Source organism: Crassostrea angulata, chromosome 7, assembly GCF_025612915.1.
Source record: "Crassostrea angulata isolate pt1a10 chromosome 7, ASM2561291v2, whole genome shotgun sequence".
In the NCBI taxonomy this organism is placed as follows: domain Eukaryota; kingdom Metazoa; phylum Mollusca; class Bivalvia; order Ostreida; family Ostreidae; genus Magallana; species Magallana angulata.
Window position 1 is genome coordinate 30,377,776 of NC_069117.1, and position 17,018 is coordinate 30,394,793.

Sequence of the window (17,018 nt, forward strand, 5' to 3'; positions counted from 1 at the left end):
GAGTTTTTGAACTGACATTACTGCGCATGCAGTACATGTACCTCTGTATTTCTGGCAACTTTAAAATTATGTATTTTAAATACCAAATAAAAATAAATCTTTAGAGTTTTACAATATATACTTTGTAATCAAGATACGAGTCTCGACATTAAATTGTTTTCATCACATCTCAGGAATGTATGATCGGCTGTAAATCATTTTATCATTATGTGAAAAAGACAGAACCTTTTTTTTTTTGATCCGCGCCCTGATTGATACCGGTATTTAAAAATTATGGAAGGCCGATCTCGATTTATTTTTAGACGACTTGCAGTTCAACAGTTCAACACGATCATCAAGATCATTGATGTGATTTATTTCGTGAAAAATCGTAAAACTGCAAAACAAGAAGAAGATCAGCTGTGAACGGATATTATCTATTCGATACAAATGATACAAAACTGAAATTTCAAGGTAAGAGGAGAAAAACAGAGTATTGAACGATCTATATAAATTCTGTATGCTACAGGTAATCAGGTAATGAGATATACATTGTACAATGCATTGTACATACAAACATTTCCATTTTAGCAGTTCTACTGTTCGTACCCTGTGATATAAACATTCCCAAAATAAGAGCTAATACAAACAAGTGTATTGATGTGTATACTACAGCTGAAACTTAAACATAATTTTTGTGAATACAAAAACTGAAAATATATCTCTCATGCGTCCCTTAAGCTGCATGTGTTGTAAAAGTTCAAATAGGGCCTAAATGCAATCTCTGATCTATAGGGCCTTATATTTTATGCAGCAATAACTGAGATTTAGATAAAAAATAAAAATTAAACATCTCCTCTTGATATCCTTCCCACCCAGTTTATTTACATGTAAGTTGGTTACTGTTTTCAGTAAAAAAAAAAAAATTAATATATCCTAAATTGCTTTAATTTTCTCTACTGGCCTATGACCAATTCTTGCCTATAGTACGTGACGATTCCTCGGCAGTGCGCTGAATATTACGTCATTTCAATGATACATTAAATAATTAAAATTCATTTTTATAGATTACCTGGTAGATATACAGTATGTGTCTACATGTACACACATTTTACTTTAATTACAGGATATGGAATGCTTTAATGGCATTGTAATGCTCAAAACACCTTGAAGGCATTTTTCCCCTTGAAAGGATTTGTCACCAACTGAGCCAGCAATCAGATGGGGCATTGGTCATTCTACATGTTAAAAGGTCATGAACATGCAGTAATACTAAAATATCTAGATCGAGAGACGAAAGCACCTGAGGGCTTTGATCGATGTTGATTTTCACACTAGTAAGTTTAATTAAAGGTACTATAAGGTATAGATGCTAGCTAGCTTATCTTCTGATTATAATTGAGTATAATATGGTACGTGGTATAACATGGATGAATAAAGTGATTGGTCCGTTATCTGGGGCATTGAAATCACCAGACACAGACACACTTTATAATTCACCTGTGAAGTGTTACAGGTCACTGAATGCATTGCCAATGATGAAGAAATTTTTAAAGTTCCAAAGGGACATTTGGTCTATTGGAAAGAACATGTATTCAAAGTTTGTATAAGTTTCTTTTAAATTATATGCATTCTTTATTAAAAATATTGTATGTTTTTATGACAACTTCTTTTTAAAAAAGAATGCATGTTTAATTCTACCATATACATGTACCTAGTTTAACATGAAAAAAATGTTAGGTAATTAAGGTACATGTACCAGTAAATATTTCTGTATAGTCAGCATGCAGCTATTATCGTAAACAGAACCATGGTAAGCAGAGATCTGTATTTTGATAGTCTTTTAACCCAAGTAGTTTTGCCATCATGTACATATGGTGCTTTTAATGCTGATGGATCCATGCTCAAAATATTCTAGTCAGATACATATGAGTTTTGTATCTAAATAATCCATTACCGTACTCCAATCATGCAAATTTCATATTTCAGGACTGGTGCATGCAGATACTGATGTCATGAATATTCAGAACTGTAGTTATAGATTCAGAGACATAATGATCCTGTACCTCACAGCTGTTTTGGTTCTGTTAGTGAAATCAACATTATGTAAGTTCACAAACTGAGGGTAATTAAGCTGTTTGCTAGGGTGCATGAAAAGTATTGTTTTAGATTAGCTTTTAATTTATCTAAATGATTTTGATATATTATACACATGCAGGCAAAAGAAACTAAATATTATATTTTTGTTTCTCCAAATATGTATTCAATGTAATCTCTTTTAGACAATTTTTTTGAGTGAATTGTGTGATATGATATATATCTATATATTTTACAGCCCAGTCAGTCGTGGAAGTTGTTGGAGCCACTAATGATACAAATACAATCAATGTGCAAAAAGGGGAAAATTTGACCTTGACTTGCAGAAGTGACCTTGAATCATTGACCTTGGAATATGCATCTGTCATTTACAGTGACACAAAAATGATTAATGGTTCTTACACAGTTAGTTTCACTAAAATAGCAGTGAGGGATGATGACAACCAGATAGTTACATGTAGAGCTACCAATGCTACAGGTGAAAGTTTGAAAATTGAAGCCAAGGTCAGAGTTCAAGGTCAGTATAGCAATTTTGTGCAAAAAAAATTTTTCTTCCAAAATTTTGATTTGAAAAAAAAATATTCATTTTTAAAAACATAACTTTCTACTGAAGTTTTTGATTTGATTTGTTGAATATTCTTACAGTTGATGTGAAAATTACCCTCAACGGAGTCAAGAACCTTACAGAAGGTGATACAGCAAACATCTCCTGTACAGTATCAGGCTCTCTGTATGAGCCCAGTAGTGTGATGTTTGTATGTATTTCTTCTGCATGTACCAGTCTTATGAACCAGACATCCCAGACAATAAACACAGTATATGACAATGCATCAGAGACATTCACGACAGTTCTTCAGGCCGCTCCATTCTCAGTGACCAGCGATTTGAATGAAGTGTGGATAATTTGCCCTGTCTCCTTAAATGGTTCAGTTCTATTTAGTAGAGACAATGTGTCTGTGTTTTGTAAGTATACAAATTAATAATGAATTAATTTATCTAACAAATAAGAATTTTATATTTACTCTATCTAGACTATGTGGCTACTGGTAATTTATTTACCGGTAAAAAGGGAAATAGTGATCAGATCAGATAGATAAGGTCTCTGGGTTTTTTCAGATGGACCGTACCAGGACAGTGTATATTTGACCGGATCCTCAGATTGGTATGAGGGATATCCTGGAGGATTAACATGTTATTCAACCTTAAGTAACCCAGCAGTGACCCTCACCTGGTACAACGGCTCCACCGTATTCAGTCCCGACACACCTGTGTCTGTTATAAAGAGGGTAGGACTTAATGCACTGAAGCCTTCAAACTAGGGATGTCAATTTTACTCGGTTGGCTGAGTTGATTAATCAGAGGCTTTAGTTTAGCGATAGTTGAGTACTCAATGATTTATTTGAAACTGCGAGTCTTTTATAAATCAAATAATGCTACTGCCACAAACATCTTATTTTAAACTAAAGATTATTTAAAAACTTATAAAACATATACTACATTTGTAAATGTATTTGATTTAAAATAAATTGAATATCGAACGTTAGAAATTGCCCTGGCTTTTCCTTTTTTTTTCTAATGATGCTTAAATATAATTGTGCTCCATATCATCTTAGGAAAATCAAATGTTCCATGATACTCAGTCATTGTCCGTGCCTAATCAACAATCAAAGAATTATGATTATAAAAACAAACGCCTTGAAAGAATTTTTGATATGATTAAATTTTTGATTATACAAACATCTATTCCATTAAATTACTGATTTGAAGAAACACAAATTATTCTCAATTAAGTATATGTCTACCTATAAGTAAATCAAAAGAGATCAATTATTAGCTGCTTCAAAAATACACCAGGGACATTTATTGAAAAGAGTGTAAATTGATACGGATCAAACATGTTGAAAAAAGAAAACTTTTATCTACATTTGTAGATTAAAAAAATGCCTCATTGAGAAAAAATAAAATTTGTTTAAAAATCCTATTCACCTTTATTACAAGTAATCGACTAAAAAATTTCAGTCCATGATCGGTGTGACCGAGCGATAGTCAAATCTTAATCTCTAAGACTTTCGTGCTTGTGCCTTTCTTTTTATTAATTGCTATCTGTTTTTGTCAGTCGTCGTGTGTTAACAATTTTACATTTTTAACTTCTACATAAAAACTATTAGGCTAATTGTTGCCATTTTTGGTGTAAAGAATCTCTGTGGTGAGAAGAAACTATTAAAGTGTGAAATTCATGGCTATACCATCCCCGGGGCACTATGGACAGGGCCAAATATGCAAAAAAAACCCACCCTATTTTGCTATCGTCTTTAATAATATTTCATGCCACCTACATATTAGGCAAGGGTTATGGCTGGAGGAGGGGGGGGGGGGGTTTATAGCATTAAATGATTTATTTTTGACGTCGTCGTGTCAATAACTGCCGTCAGGTGAGCAGACAAATTGAATAACGCGCGTTAGCGCGTTATGATAATTTGTCTGTTCACCTGACGGCAGTTATTGACACGACGACGTCAAAAATAAATCATTTAATACTTATATTTACATTCCCTTACTGAAGAAATCAATTGTTTACGTAAATAAATCGATATTAAGTGCAGATCACGGAGGGAGTGAATAAGTAACAGCAAGAACAGCTGTTTTGTAAAACCGGTTTAAACTGGTTTTCACATAGACTGTTGAGAGGAGATCAACGAGCATGGAAATATAATCCATGATACATAACTCTTGAAATGTTGCTTTTTACAATAAAGTCAACTTTTTTGTCGAATAATTATAAAACATGGTGTTTTGACAACATTCATAAAATACATTTTTTAACCGATAACATAGAAATCACTGTTTGAGAACTACTTATGTAAATTACTCGTAAATTCATACGCAGTGAATAGGTGTTGCATTTAGAGGCATTTAACCATCACTGAATTTAATGGAAAAACACAGTAGAATGTAAATATATATATTTGTCTTATCATTTTATTCTACTGAGGAATTTGAATGAAAGAATTAAATGAGTAAATTCAAATATTTAGATGAGGGAACGAATGAAGCTGTCTGTCAAAGTTAAGATATTGTGAAAGCATTTATGATTAAGAGAGAGTTTAGGGGTGGGGGTGTAAATGGAGTTATCTTTCCTTTCTTCTTCATAATGGAATTATCTTCCTTTGCTTGTTCATATTTAGTAATTAATCATTGAAATGATTGAATATAATGTAATTAAGAAGTTGTATGATCAAAAGAGTTATGCAAGTTTTTTTATCATTTGAAATAAAACCAGTTTTTGAACTTTCTAAACAAACAAATAGACTTGTTAATAGTAAAGTAATACCTGCATGGTAATTGCATGGCTAACCAAAAGCACTGATAAGCAGTACATGTAAAATGATTTTGGTATAAATGGCAGATGGTGATTAATTCTCAATGAAGGTTGAATATTCAAAAGCTGGAACAGAAGTAAGTAATTAATTATAATGGCTTTTAAGCTGTTTTTTTGTTGTTGTTGCTCATATGGCATGCACATGGAGAGCTTCGGTCTGCCCCTGGGGATGGGGGATGGGAGGTTGTTTTAAATTATAATATGTACCGGTATACTAGCCACCTTGATTTAGTTTATGAATACATATACACATAAATCCTATCTTGAAAGTTAACAGACATGGAAAAATTATTTTCTATCAGAGTCTTACATTTTCTCAATATCAGCTAGCTAGGTAATGCACTCTATTATGATCTTGTTTTTTTCGCTAAAATTATAGGTTTCATAGTCCTTTTTGAAAGATTTCAGGCAGGGAAGTGGTCATCATTAAATATTATAATTTTTCTACTCCAGAATGAAACTTAATTAAATGCCTATATGAGACTCTTCAATAAGTTTTTGTATGGGCTATGATACTCAGGTGACTGTTAAGGCTTATTGGCCTCTTGTTTTGATAGCTGTTAAGAAATATGAGCAGTTCTTCTTTATTCCCAATATGAACCAGTATTGAAAATCATTGTTGTGTTCTGTACACTTACAGAGAGCAAATATGACAAAATATTGGGTGTTGATTTTTTTTTATCATTGCAACAAATTGACTCAACAAATATTTATAAATGTGTTTTTGTCAATATTCAGAATAGTGCATATGGGTACTATGAAACTCGCCAGGAGTGGGATTTCAAATACAGTAGGTACTTCTCTGGATCCAATATCAGCTGTGTAGCCACAGGACACCAAAACAAAACTGTCATCAAAACCAGGCAGTTTGGAGTTATACACTGTAAGCAACTTTGCTGATATTGACCTTTATGAATGTACAGAATCAAAATCACACCCTAAGGCTGAGTTTTAAATTTCATATTTCATTTGAACAATGGCCCAGGGTATAGATCAGAGTAGATTGTAAATTGGTAGGGTTAATGCATCAATAGAGAGTTAAATGGTTGTGAACTTTTGCACTTTTTTGCAAAATAGAAAAAAATAACATAATTAAAGAAAGTGTAAAATAGATCAACGCAAAAAGAAATGAATGTACTGCATGTTTGTATCATCATTTACATTAGAAGTCTGTTAGGAAATATAAAAACCATATATTAATTTTTATCTACCTTTAGATACCTTTAAATCAATTTAGCCATGAAAAAACAAAAATTTTACAACAAACAATCCTCATTCAGTCACTGTATTCACTTCAAAAAACATTTATCCAGAGTAAAGTGACTAAATGGAAATGTACATAATTTTGTTTTTTTCAGTTGCTCCAGAGCTAGTTATCTTGGGAAACTCCATCATAGATGAAGGAGACACTTTGAATCTGACCTGTGAAGTGATTGCAGCCAGTCCTATGACAAATGCATCATGGGGACCAATTTCTGATGGAAGTAAAATAAGATTTTAAAATCTATAATTGTCATGCAAGAAGAGAAAAGCCGTAAAATCGTGAACCGCCTCTTTATTGGGAATAAAAAGATCAGAGGGGGTGGGGGTCAATATTTTGCAGCAATAATATTTTAAACCCCTGGTTCAACATTTCATGGGGTGTTCAGTTTTTCACAGCAAAATATTGTACCAGGTTCCGAATATTGCATAATATATTGAAATTGGGTTCAATATTTCACAGTTTAGAAATATCATATGACACCAGTACACATTTGAACATTACCATCTCTATCAGCGACTAATTTTATTTTTAGCTCAAAAACATGAAATTTTCAGAGTAAAAACCATTGTAATTTGATCCTTAATTGTCAATTGATGGGGAAAGCTCCTTTATAATACCTTATGTTTTTGTGTGTCTTTCATAGGTGATGAATTAGTAATAGCTAATGTTCAAAGAAATCAAGACGGAAATTACTACAATTGCTTTGCTGAGAACTTGGTACGCAAGTCCTATAAAGATGTCCGTCTTACTGTGCAGTGTAGGTGTTCACATTATATGCAATAAAGTTTGCATGGAATTAAAAAAGATCCTTCACTGCAGCCTCTGTACTGCCCTTTTGCAGGGCATATTGACGTTGTTTGGTGAAATACGATGTCATGTCAATTGCTTAATCTACAGTATTTAATTATATCTACCAACCAAAACCTTGTCAAACTATATCAATTTGCCCTGTAAAAGAACAGTTCAGCAGTTAATTTTTAAGAAGGTTTATGGGAGTTCTGAAGCTTAGGTGTATATGCAATTACAAAAACACTGCTGTGATGTCATTCCTTTGTTCCGGCAGTCTAAAATTTTACCTGCGACCGTCTAATATTACTGTGCTTCTTAATATCAGATCATTACTAGTGGTTACAGTGCTGATATCCTTCAAAATCAGACTGTCTCAGGTAAATCAACAATGAATTTCGATAGGAGTGTTTTAAGTACTGGTATGATAAATGCCTCAAACACTTCTGTATGGAAAAATATCAGATTGTTTTCGGCCCTATCACAGTATCGCATCGAAACTTTCATGTATTTTTTTTCACAAGAACTCTATGGCATATATCCATTACAGAGAAATTTTTGCATCAGAAATACAATGTGTAATGATGATACAGTCATGTATTTTCAAAGTATTCAACATGACATTTAATTTTAAGCCATTTTACTTTTTACCATTATTTACTGGTTATTATTATAAATAATAACAGATGGACCAGATATAAATCTTTCATGGATAAGAACAGTAAATGAAGGAACCAGTCTGACAATTCAACCTTATATAAGAGGAAATCCAGAGCCTGTAAAGTTTACATGGAAGAGAGAAGGAAGTGATGCAGTGGTATCTACAGACAAGAATCTTTTGCTGGAAAATGCCACCAGGGAGCAGGCTGGGGTGTACATCTTTGAGGCCACCAGTGTCAGACAGCGAGAAAACAATGCCACCGAGGAAGTCACAGGGAATGCTTCTATCATTGTAGAAGTCAAATGTAAGGGAATTTCACTTATATAGAGCTAGATATTGTACTTAAGGGGGATGTGTGGCCATTTTTTACATTAGAGGATAAGAATGTTTTTATTTAAAACAAATTTGGACCACTACCCTTCTTTTAAAAAGAATTAACTTTAAAATTTATACTTGAAGAAAAGAAAAAAAAAACCCTCTTATAACTGGTATATAAAATAAATGTGTGTCACGTGTAATAGATTAATTGTTTTAAATTGACATTTTTTTTTTCTATAAATATAAAAATCTCACGTGAATGTGTCTCCATAGACACAAGAGTTCTAAGTGTAAACTGGATTTTTCTTGTTCCAAAAATAGACTCCATGCCGACTGATGAAAATAGGGTACCTTACTATGAAAAGTCTGTAGCTGTTCTAAGTGATTAAAAATGCATTGTTCAGTTCTTGTATGCATATTTTGCCTGCAAAACAGCGGGTAGAACCTAATATTTATTGCTGTTTTATCTTTTGGCAACAGTTTTGGTCAGTTTCATGCAAAAACAAGCCAGTTCAGGAAATATTTACATTTCTTGACCTCAGATATACAAGATGGCCGCAGAAGCATTATTGGACTCTCAAATAGCTATGAGATACAGACTCTGAGGCTAAAGTACATTAAGAAACAGTAGTTGGAACTAAATGCTTCAATATTCCCAGTATTTCAGAATATCAAAATTCAACACCTGCACAATTGATATGGAAGTCTTCCCCCCTGATAATAATAATTTTATGAAGTTAAAATTTTTATCATTTAGATGGACTAGGAGAGACATTGAGCCTTTCACCCAACATATCAATGATAGAATTCAATGAGGGGGATCCTGTGCCCCAGATCACCTGTTTAGCAGAATGTGTGCCCGAGTGTGATTTCAAATGGAATCAATACTACAGGAACACCATGAGACACCGCTCAATTAATGCTGTACTTGACCTCGGCAATGCTTCCTCTGCTCTGGTCGGAATTTACATGTGTGAAGCAATTTATAATGGTGATCAAAATAGAATTAGGAGAAATGTGACCTTTGAACTTCGGGTGAAATGTAAGTATGGACTGGTTAAATTGGAACAAACATCAGATATTTAGGGTGTCAATTATAGTTGGATGTGATTGTATGTGTCTATTGTGGTATATGTCACTTATAGTTGCAAAGTACATTAAAACAGGTACAACAATTTTGTTTTTTAATCACACATAATCTTTCAAAAAACTTAATTTAAATAACAAATTGCTTAAAGCAATGAATGAACACAGAACTGACAGTGATGCTGTTAAAAAGCAGGGATTAATATTTTAGCCTAGTTCTATCTTTGGTTGCAGAGAATCTTGGCCACTGTGTAGTATAGCTTCATTATTAATCAAAACACCTTTGTGTCCTAGAAAAACTGTGATGAAAGTGAAATTATAGATTTTTATCTCAAATAAATGAATTCGTCTGCAAGCCAAAGCTTAAGAACCATTAGCATTTAGACTTGCAGCCCCCCTCCCCCCATAAACTATATTATGATTATTATCGGAATCAAAAGCATTCAGCATTTGTAATAAAGAACTTAACATTTCTAACTTTATGATTTTCAGACAAACCAAAGATAGAATCTGTTGCTGTTAACGACTTCAACATAAACCTGTACAGTGAGGGTACCCCAATCACAACAACAGCTAAGGTCAGGGCCTATCCTGCTGCGAAACTGACCTGGGGCATCAGGAATGACCAATTTACCAACCAATTTTTGCCACTTGGTAAATATATTACATGTATTAAATACAGAAGTCTCTTCAAACATACATATGATTTAAAGCATATCTATTTTGCAAAAGATGTTGGTGTTCTATATTGTACATGTATGAAGACATTCAATTTAAACATTTAAAATGAATATATCAGTGATCATACGTTTACAGACAATATATTTATACTAGTTAAAAAAAAGTTTTATGATAAATCATTTAATATAAATTCATATTATCTTTTATGAATGAATTAAGACATTCAATTTGAACTTTTTGAATAAATATATGAATGATCCTACATTTAATACAGACAATAGTTTAAAATAATTATATGATTAATCATCTAATATCAATTTATATGATCTTTTCCTAAACCTTAAATGAACTTTCATCAAATCAGTCCATGCAAGGACATAATCATTCTGTATATGCATGCATAATGATAACTTTCTTTTATTTCCAGACTCTCGATACAGTGTCAACCAATCAGTAGAGTGTTCATATGACTGTGAAGTCACAGAGACGCTGACTCTTAGCTCCGCCTCCTGTACTGATACAGGAAACAAATTCTCTGTGTATGCTGAAAATGAAAAAGGAAATTCGACAGTGCAATCTGTATTAAATAGCATTTATGTGGGATGTGAGTACAAAACAATAATTCTAAAGTTATGACTAAAGGTAATAATTTTCAGTTTTTATTTAAACAATGATAATCGAAAAAGGGGAATAATTCAATTTGATTGCATTCAAAATTTCAGTTGTTCCCCTTTTGGAATAGCACTGAAATGAACAAATGCAACAGCATTTCACAATGTGTAGTGATGCATGAAAAAACATATCTTTAATTCACTTGTTTCAGCTAATCATATTTTGTAATGAAACCAGAATTCAATTTTATTACATGTATTTTTTCAAACATTTCTAGGCAGTCCTCGTCCATTGAACAGCAGTCTGACCAATCAGACGTACAGTACCTGTGAAGGGGAGGAGCTAAACATGACAGCCTCATTTCTGTCTAATCCGGGACCTTGGATGGGGTGGTACCTGTCTCCTGATACAAGTGGTATACCTCTGTATTACACAGATGAACGCGGATTTGGTAGTATTATACACCACACAAATTACCACATTCCCTTTGTATATAAGTATATGTTTGGAGCCTGGATTGTTGAGGCAGAGAACTATGGAGGAGGTCCAGTTGGGAGGGCCTACATTGAAGTAGTTCAGCATCCAAACTGCTCAGGTACAGAATAGGGATTATCTTTAAATTTGTTTTCCTTTTTTTTTTGACTTGCTATTTATGATAAATTGTTGTTTTATATACCTGTGCAGATGTTATGTCAAACTAATCAAAACCTACCCACTGATACTTAAGTACATGCACATGTATTGATCAAGTACCTGGATTGAAAATCTAGAAAGTGATTTATTATCAATGGAATGAAAATTTCCTTATAACTAATATGTATATACCTGTATTCTATATCTTACAGTATAATAGCTTTTGCATCTGTTCTCTCATTGTTAGACCCATGGAATTCTAGATTTGCATAAAAAAATGCAAAGTTAAAAAATATTTTCCTCCTTAATTAGTTTCTGTATGACAATCATTTATATTTATATGTACACATGTATAACATCAATCGTTTTTCTGCTTTATTTACTAACACATTCAGTTTTCCTATTGGCTAGGTAATGTGCATTCCACTTTCTCAGTACCTCATACCACTACCTCAGTCCAGTCTACAACTTTGAGTGCTGGCAACATGGCCCCCTCCCAGGGGTCGGGTCAGACAGGGGTCATTGTGGGGTCAGTCATAGGGTCCCTCCTGTTGATAGCCATTATTGTAGGTGGAGCCATAGTTTTTATGAGGCATCGCAAAAATCAAAAAGGTATAAAAAATCATTTTTCAATCAATTATCATACTACATATTATGTATTAACACAGTCATTGGTAAGAAGCTCATTTTCATTTGAATCATCTTTTGATATTTACATCGGATCCATTGAGTATTTCGTCTTTATCTTTAGAAAAGTGGTTGTGTTTATCTTACTGTAATGAAATTTTTTTTTTAAAAGTACTATGCATCAGTTTTAAGCAAGTTGTCCCTGTTTGAATATGCCTTTGAGGCTTTATAACCTTTAAAATTTTATATTGTGAAATCAGAAAAAAATATGATGTTGTCTTTTTTATGCTTTAGAATTATTACATTTTTAGAAATTATCATGTTTTTAGTGAAAATGGAACTGAAATTGAGATGAAATTTTGAGTTAAATCCTTACATTTATCAAAATTGGGATTTATTTTGGTATTGGCTTTAATAGTCTACTACACTGAGAAAACTTTTTTTTCCCCATCTGGGATTGATCTTGCTATAGGACCCTGTAAGGAATAAAGAAATTAAGCCTTGAAATTTGGCAACGTTAGACCAAACTAGTCTTATGATATTTTGATTTTCAGGAAATATAAAGCTTCACCAGTTTGACCTAGGAATGACCAGAAAGACATGACAGAGATTAACAGTTGTCTGCATAATGATTATCCATAGAAAAGTGATGCAAGGTTCATGTTTTATGCATATCATATGAGTTTTTAAAACAATCTTTTGTTACTTCATATGGGATACCATATTATTTGGTACTTTCCATGAGAAAAAAAATCATCTAAAATATCTAAAATGTCAGCAAAATTTGAGCATTTTTAGCGCTCAACAGAAACAATCTTTGTAAATAAATTTCTGTTTGTTTGTTGCAGGTTTTTTTTCAATAGATTTTTTAGTTTTCAATATCCATCGTAGGAGACTGCATAATTTCATAGTCTTATTCCACTAAGCGTTAATTTTAAAAGTCCCCTTAAAGTCCCCTGTTTACTTGTAAGGTTTTTTTCAGTAGGTGTATAAATGTTGATATAATATGCAACACATGTATTGATGTAGTATAGAGTTGAATGAAGTTTACTTATGATCCCTTTATACACTTTATCTGAAGTACATATGTAGTGTGTTTATTTAAATTTTTTTATTTTTTACTTTAACTACATCTTTTTCTAAGTTGAATTTTGAACTTTTTTGAAAAATTGAATATATACAAGAAAAGAAAAAAATATTAATTTATGCTTTATTTGCCTTTTTGCACAATTTTAGTCATAAATTGTGGCATGTTTTGAAATATGTTTTCTATTTCCACCCAGTACACATATGGAATACAAATCAGGTGTCTATAATTATTGTGGATCTTTTAAATACTAAGAGGTTAAATTGTTATTTTATTATTTTTTAAAGAGGTTTTAGAGACATTCAAGTATGGTTGTAATTTTATAGAAAAAGTTGTAACAGAAACTCACATTGTATAACATGTCAACATTTTTTAGAGGTACATGTAATTGCTCACCACTTTTTCATGGTCAATTTATTTTAAGTCAATCTGTCACTTGAGCAAATTTGTTTTGAATTTTGAAGAACATGTTCTATATTTCCTGGTGCTTTACAGTAATAGGTTGATTTATTGTCATACACTGTGCAGATATTTTCATTAACAATAGTCAGTTGTGTCTTCATTATAGTTTTCTTTTAAATCGTGAATTTTGTTATATTATAAATTGTAGTTTTTCAATGTTTCAAGGTGCAAGCCCCATTTACCAGAATTCTCATAATATGTTGTTTCAATACATTTGTTTCTCTTTTTCCATTTTTTTTTTATATAAGAAAAAAAGTTGAGTGGACATAAACTTTTCTAGGGCACTTGTTGAACTTTTTCTCAGAATGTATGATTGTTGTTCAATACCCCAAGTTTTGTATCAATTTACAATGATTTGTGATTTTACCTACCTCAAGTTGAACATGAATTGTAAATTGCCTGTACACAGTTTCTAAATTTACTTTTTTAATAATTGACATATCGTTATTGATCTGAAATTGTTTTATAGGAATTTGAAATTGATTACCATATTCTTTAATTTAATGTCAATTTTGGTTGTGCTCATATCTTAACCTATACTCATATTTTCAATTAACAAAGAGAATCTATGAATATACACATAATACCTCATACCATATTATCACATATATATACAGTGGTTTTTATCAATAAAAGTTACGTTTTGTTAATATTGATCTTGTTTGTTAAGTTACGGAAAGTTGTTTTTTTTTCATTTCTATGATGAAATAAACTCTATTAGGATCATGATTTGAACAAACTCGAATTCTACCCTACACTGAAAAAAGTTTATAGGTGTTTCACCCATGTAATGTATTGATTATACGAAATAAACACATCCGTTTGTTTTGCCGTTGGGATGACTATTTCTACCCAACAGTCAAGTGGTTAAGAACGATGTAGCAACCTTGACCTCTTGTGACCAAAAACCTTGACTTTTGCTGAACAGTTTATCTCAGAGATTTCAGAATGTTGTTGGTTGTCGATGGAAATGACAGTAAACTTATCGCGTTGAAAAAGAATATAAAAACATTTTTGTACGGATTACCAGATATTTAAAAGTATATCGAGGCAATAATAATTATTATAGCGAGTAGAACCTGTCGTAAGAAAAAATCCTACACAAACAGCGCTCTGGTTATTTTCTCAATGATCATTCTGCACTTTTTGAAAAATTATTTTTATTTTCAGACTTTTACTTAAGACTTAATAAATGTCTATTGCAAAGAATGCTAATTATATTTAACACGTGCTAAAATAATAATAATTTCTTCTTGGTCACAAATAACTGATAATAATCAGTGTTGTTTTATTTGTTCTGTGCTTTGTATTATTAAAAGAAGATTGTTTAATATATGGTGGTATGGGACACCTACAATGTACAAATGACGTACGTATGACTTTCCTCCTAACGAAGAATGAATAAAATCAAGTATAACTTTATATTTTTTTCTTTCCATTTTTGGTACCTAACAGCGTAGCGCAATGGGTTAAAATGTTAGCAATGAATAAATAAGTCATGAATGTGAAACCAGCTGTGGATTTTATAATTTTTTACTTTCCAAAAAACTTTTAAAACAAAAAGTCATATATTTTTAGGTCAAATATTGTAAAAGTTAGTAATTCTAGACAGGAGAACATTTTGAATATATACAAATATGACAAGTGTCCAATACAATCCCTCTCTAAATCCTTACTGGAAGAATAAAACAGATCGGTTACGTATTGTTGAAAATTTCATATTATTTTATTTCGTAATTTTCAAATTATTCCCTTTCTTAGAGATAATTGCATCAGAAAGCTTACATAGATCTTGTAAACGTACATGTTACTTGGTTCCTTTATTTTCTCGAGAAAATGTTTTTTTAATCAAAACTTTTTCTCTTGATTGAAATTGGTTGGATGAGGACACCAAGCATATCAATGACAGACACCTAAAAAATGTAGAGGGACGGTTCATAGGTGCATGATCAGATATTTTTTTCCGTTCCAAGTAAGAAAATATAAACTGGATGAAGGTACATTTTGACAGTACAGTTTTCAGTATTTTTTTTTTTTTACAGATTCATATTTAAAAGAATAAAAAAAGAAATTCAATTTAACCACAATGTATTCAATTGAATTTTTTGTTAATAAAATTATCCGTAAAAGGAATGCTCCTAGCATAGTTACGCTAGATATATAACATTTATGTTTAATCCAAAACGCAATATAGTCCCCTGTACATCGATATCACTTTTGACAAATTATTTATTTTTATTTATTTGCACTTATTTATTATTCTTGTTTCCTTGGTATGTTTTAAAAGCGAAATAATAGATATTTATCATTTTCAAAACATTAGCATTAATGATGATTGCCTTGTTAAGAATACAAGGCATATATTTCAGTTGTTATGAAAGTATTTTATTTATAATGGTGGAATGGAAATCTTTACCAGGAAATTCTTAAACAAACCTCGATTGGATATATATCATGTGTTAAGTAAATTGGTGAAGATTGATGCAATTATAAACTTTCTCTTCACCAGACAGATATGGAGTGCATGGCCTTATTAGGAAAAAACTAGATTCAGCATTGATTGTACTTGTATTTGTGATGCATACATGTGACATTAATCCTCTTATGTTTATTGCTTTTTCTAAATGTTTGATTTTAAAATTCTAAAGGTGCTAATGATTCTGGATGTGAACCATAAGATTGAAACTGTGTGTTTGTTATCAAAAACACAAACAATCGACTCATCTTTATAAAGAGCTATGTAACTTGCGGATTCAATAATTTGATGAATGTACAAGTCCATCACTCTTTTGGTCCGAGAAATTGCATAGAAGAATTAACTCCCCCCAAAACTCTTTCTATCTACGTATGAGTATTTTAAACTAAAAATATGATAAACAACATTGCAAAATTTTCATTAAACTTAAAAAATTGACTTTATCTTTTTGCTTTGTTTTACATAGAAAGAATTACTGGAAAAGTCTTTTGGAATATATATTATATTTACTTTCCTTTTTTTACAAAAGAAAGAAATGCAATTTGTTTTACAGATTTGTACAGGAAGAACGGAAGACCTTTTTGTTGCTATAGCAACAAGAGTCTAGGTTTTTTAAACTCAAATGTGCAAATTGCCAAAATTTACACTTCAACGAAAAATTATTTTGTAAACTTTACATTTTAATCTGTAAAATTTACACTTGATCGTGTTACCCTTAAATGCAAGAAATTAATACATAAATCTGGGGGAAAATATTTCACAAACTGATCCTTTGCTTTTTGTTCGCTACCTTCAAAATGATTTAAAATTTGAATGGATACTAAGATTCTATAGAATAGTTAAATTCAGAATTTTAAGTTAACTTAAATA

At 31.6% G+C, this 17,018-nt stretch overlaps 1 protein-coding gene across 2 annotated transcripts; it reads left to right on the forward strand.

Moving 5' to 3' along the window:
- Positions 1 to 318: 318 nt before the first annotated feature.
- LOC128156577 (MAM domain-containing glycosylphosphatidylinositol anchor protein 2-like) lies at positions 319 to 14,322 on the forward strand. Of its 2 annotated transcripts, XM_052818751.1 has the most exons (16): positions 319 to 453; positions 1,106 to 1,316; positions 1,969 to 2,085; positions 2,315 to 2,593; positions 2,722 to 3,039; positions 3,193 to 3,362; positions 6,194 to 6,338; positions 6,814 to 6,939; positions 7,363 to 7,476; positions 8,192 to 8,470; positions 9,242 to 9,526; positions 10,063 to 10,224; positions 10,679 to 10,855; positions 11,141 to 11,458; positions 11,908 to 12,108; positions 12,678 to 14,322. In XM_052818751.1, the coding sequence occupies exons 3-16, from the start codon at positions 1,995 to 1,997 to the stop codon at positions 12,725 to 12,727; spliced, it is 2,715 nt and encodes a 904-aa protein (XP_052674711.1). In that variant the 5' UTR covers positions 319 to 453; positions 1,106 to 1,316; positions 1,969 to 1,994; the 3' UTR covers positions 12,728 to 14,322. The 2 variants fall into 2 exon arrangements, with proteins under 2 accessions (XP_052674711.1, XP_052674712.1); XM_052818752.1 differs by lacking the exon at positions 1,106 to 1,316.
- Positions 14,323 to 17,018: the final 2,696 nt, after the last annotated feature.

Bases quoted from the DNA above. Each gene is read 5' to 3' on its own strand.
- LOC128156577 (XM_052818751.1), top strand. From the start codon at position 1,995: ATGAATATTCAGAACTGTAGTTATAGATTCAGAGACATAATGATCCTG. The intron at 3,040-3,192 runs GTAAGTATACAA...GGGTTTTTTCAG, and splicing joins AGACAATGTGTCTGTGTTTT to ATGGACCGTACCAGGACAGT. The intron at 10,856-11,140 runs GTGAGTACAAAA...AAACATTTCTAG, and splicing joins AAATAGCATTTATGTGGGAT to GCAGTCCTCGTCCATTGAAC.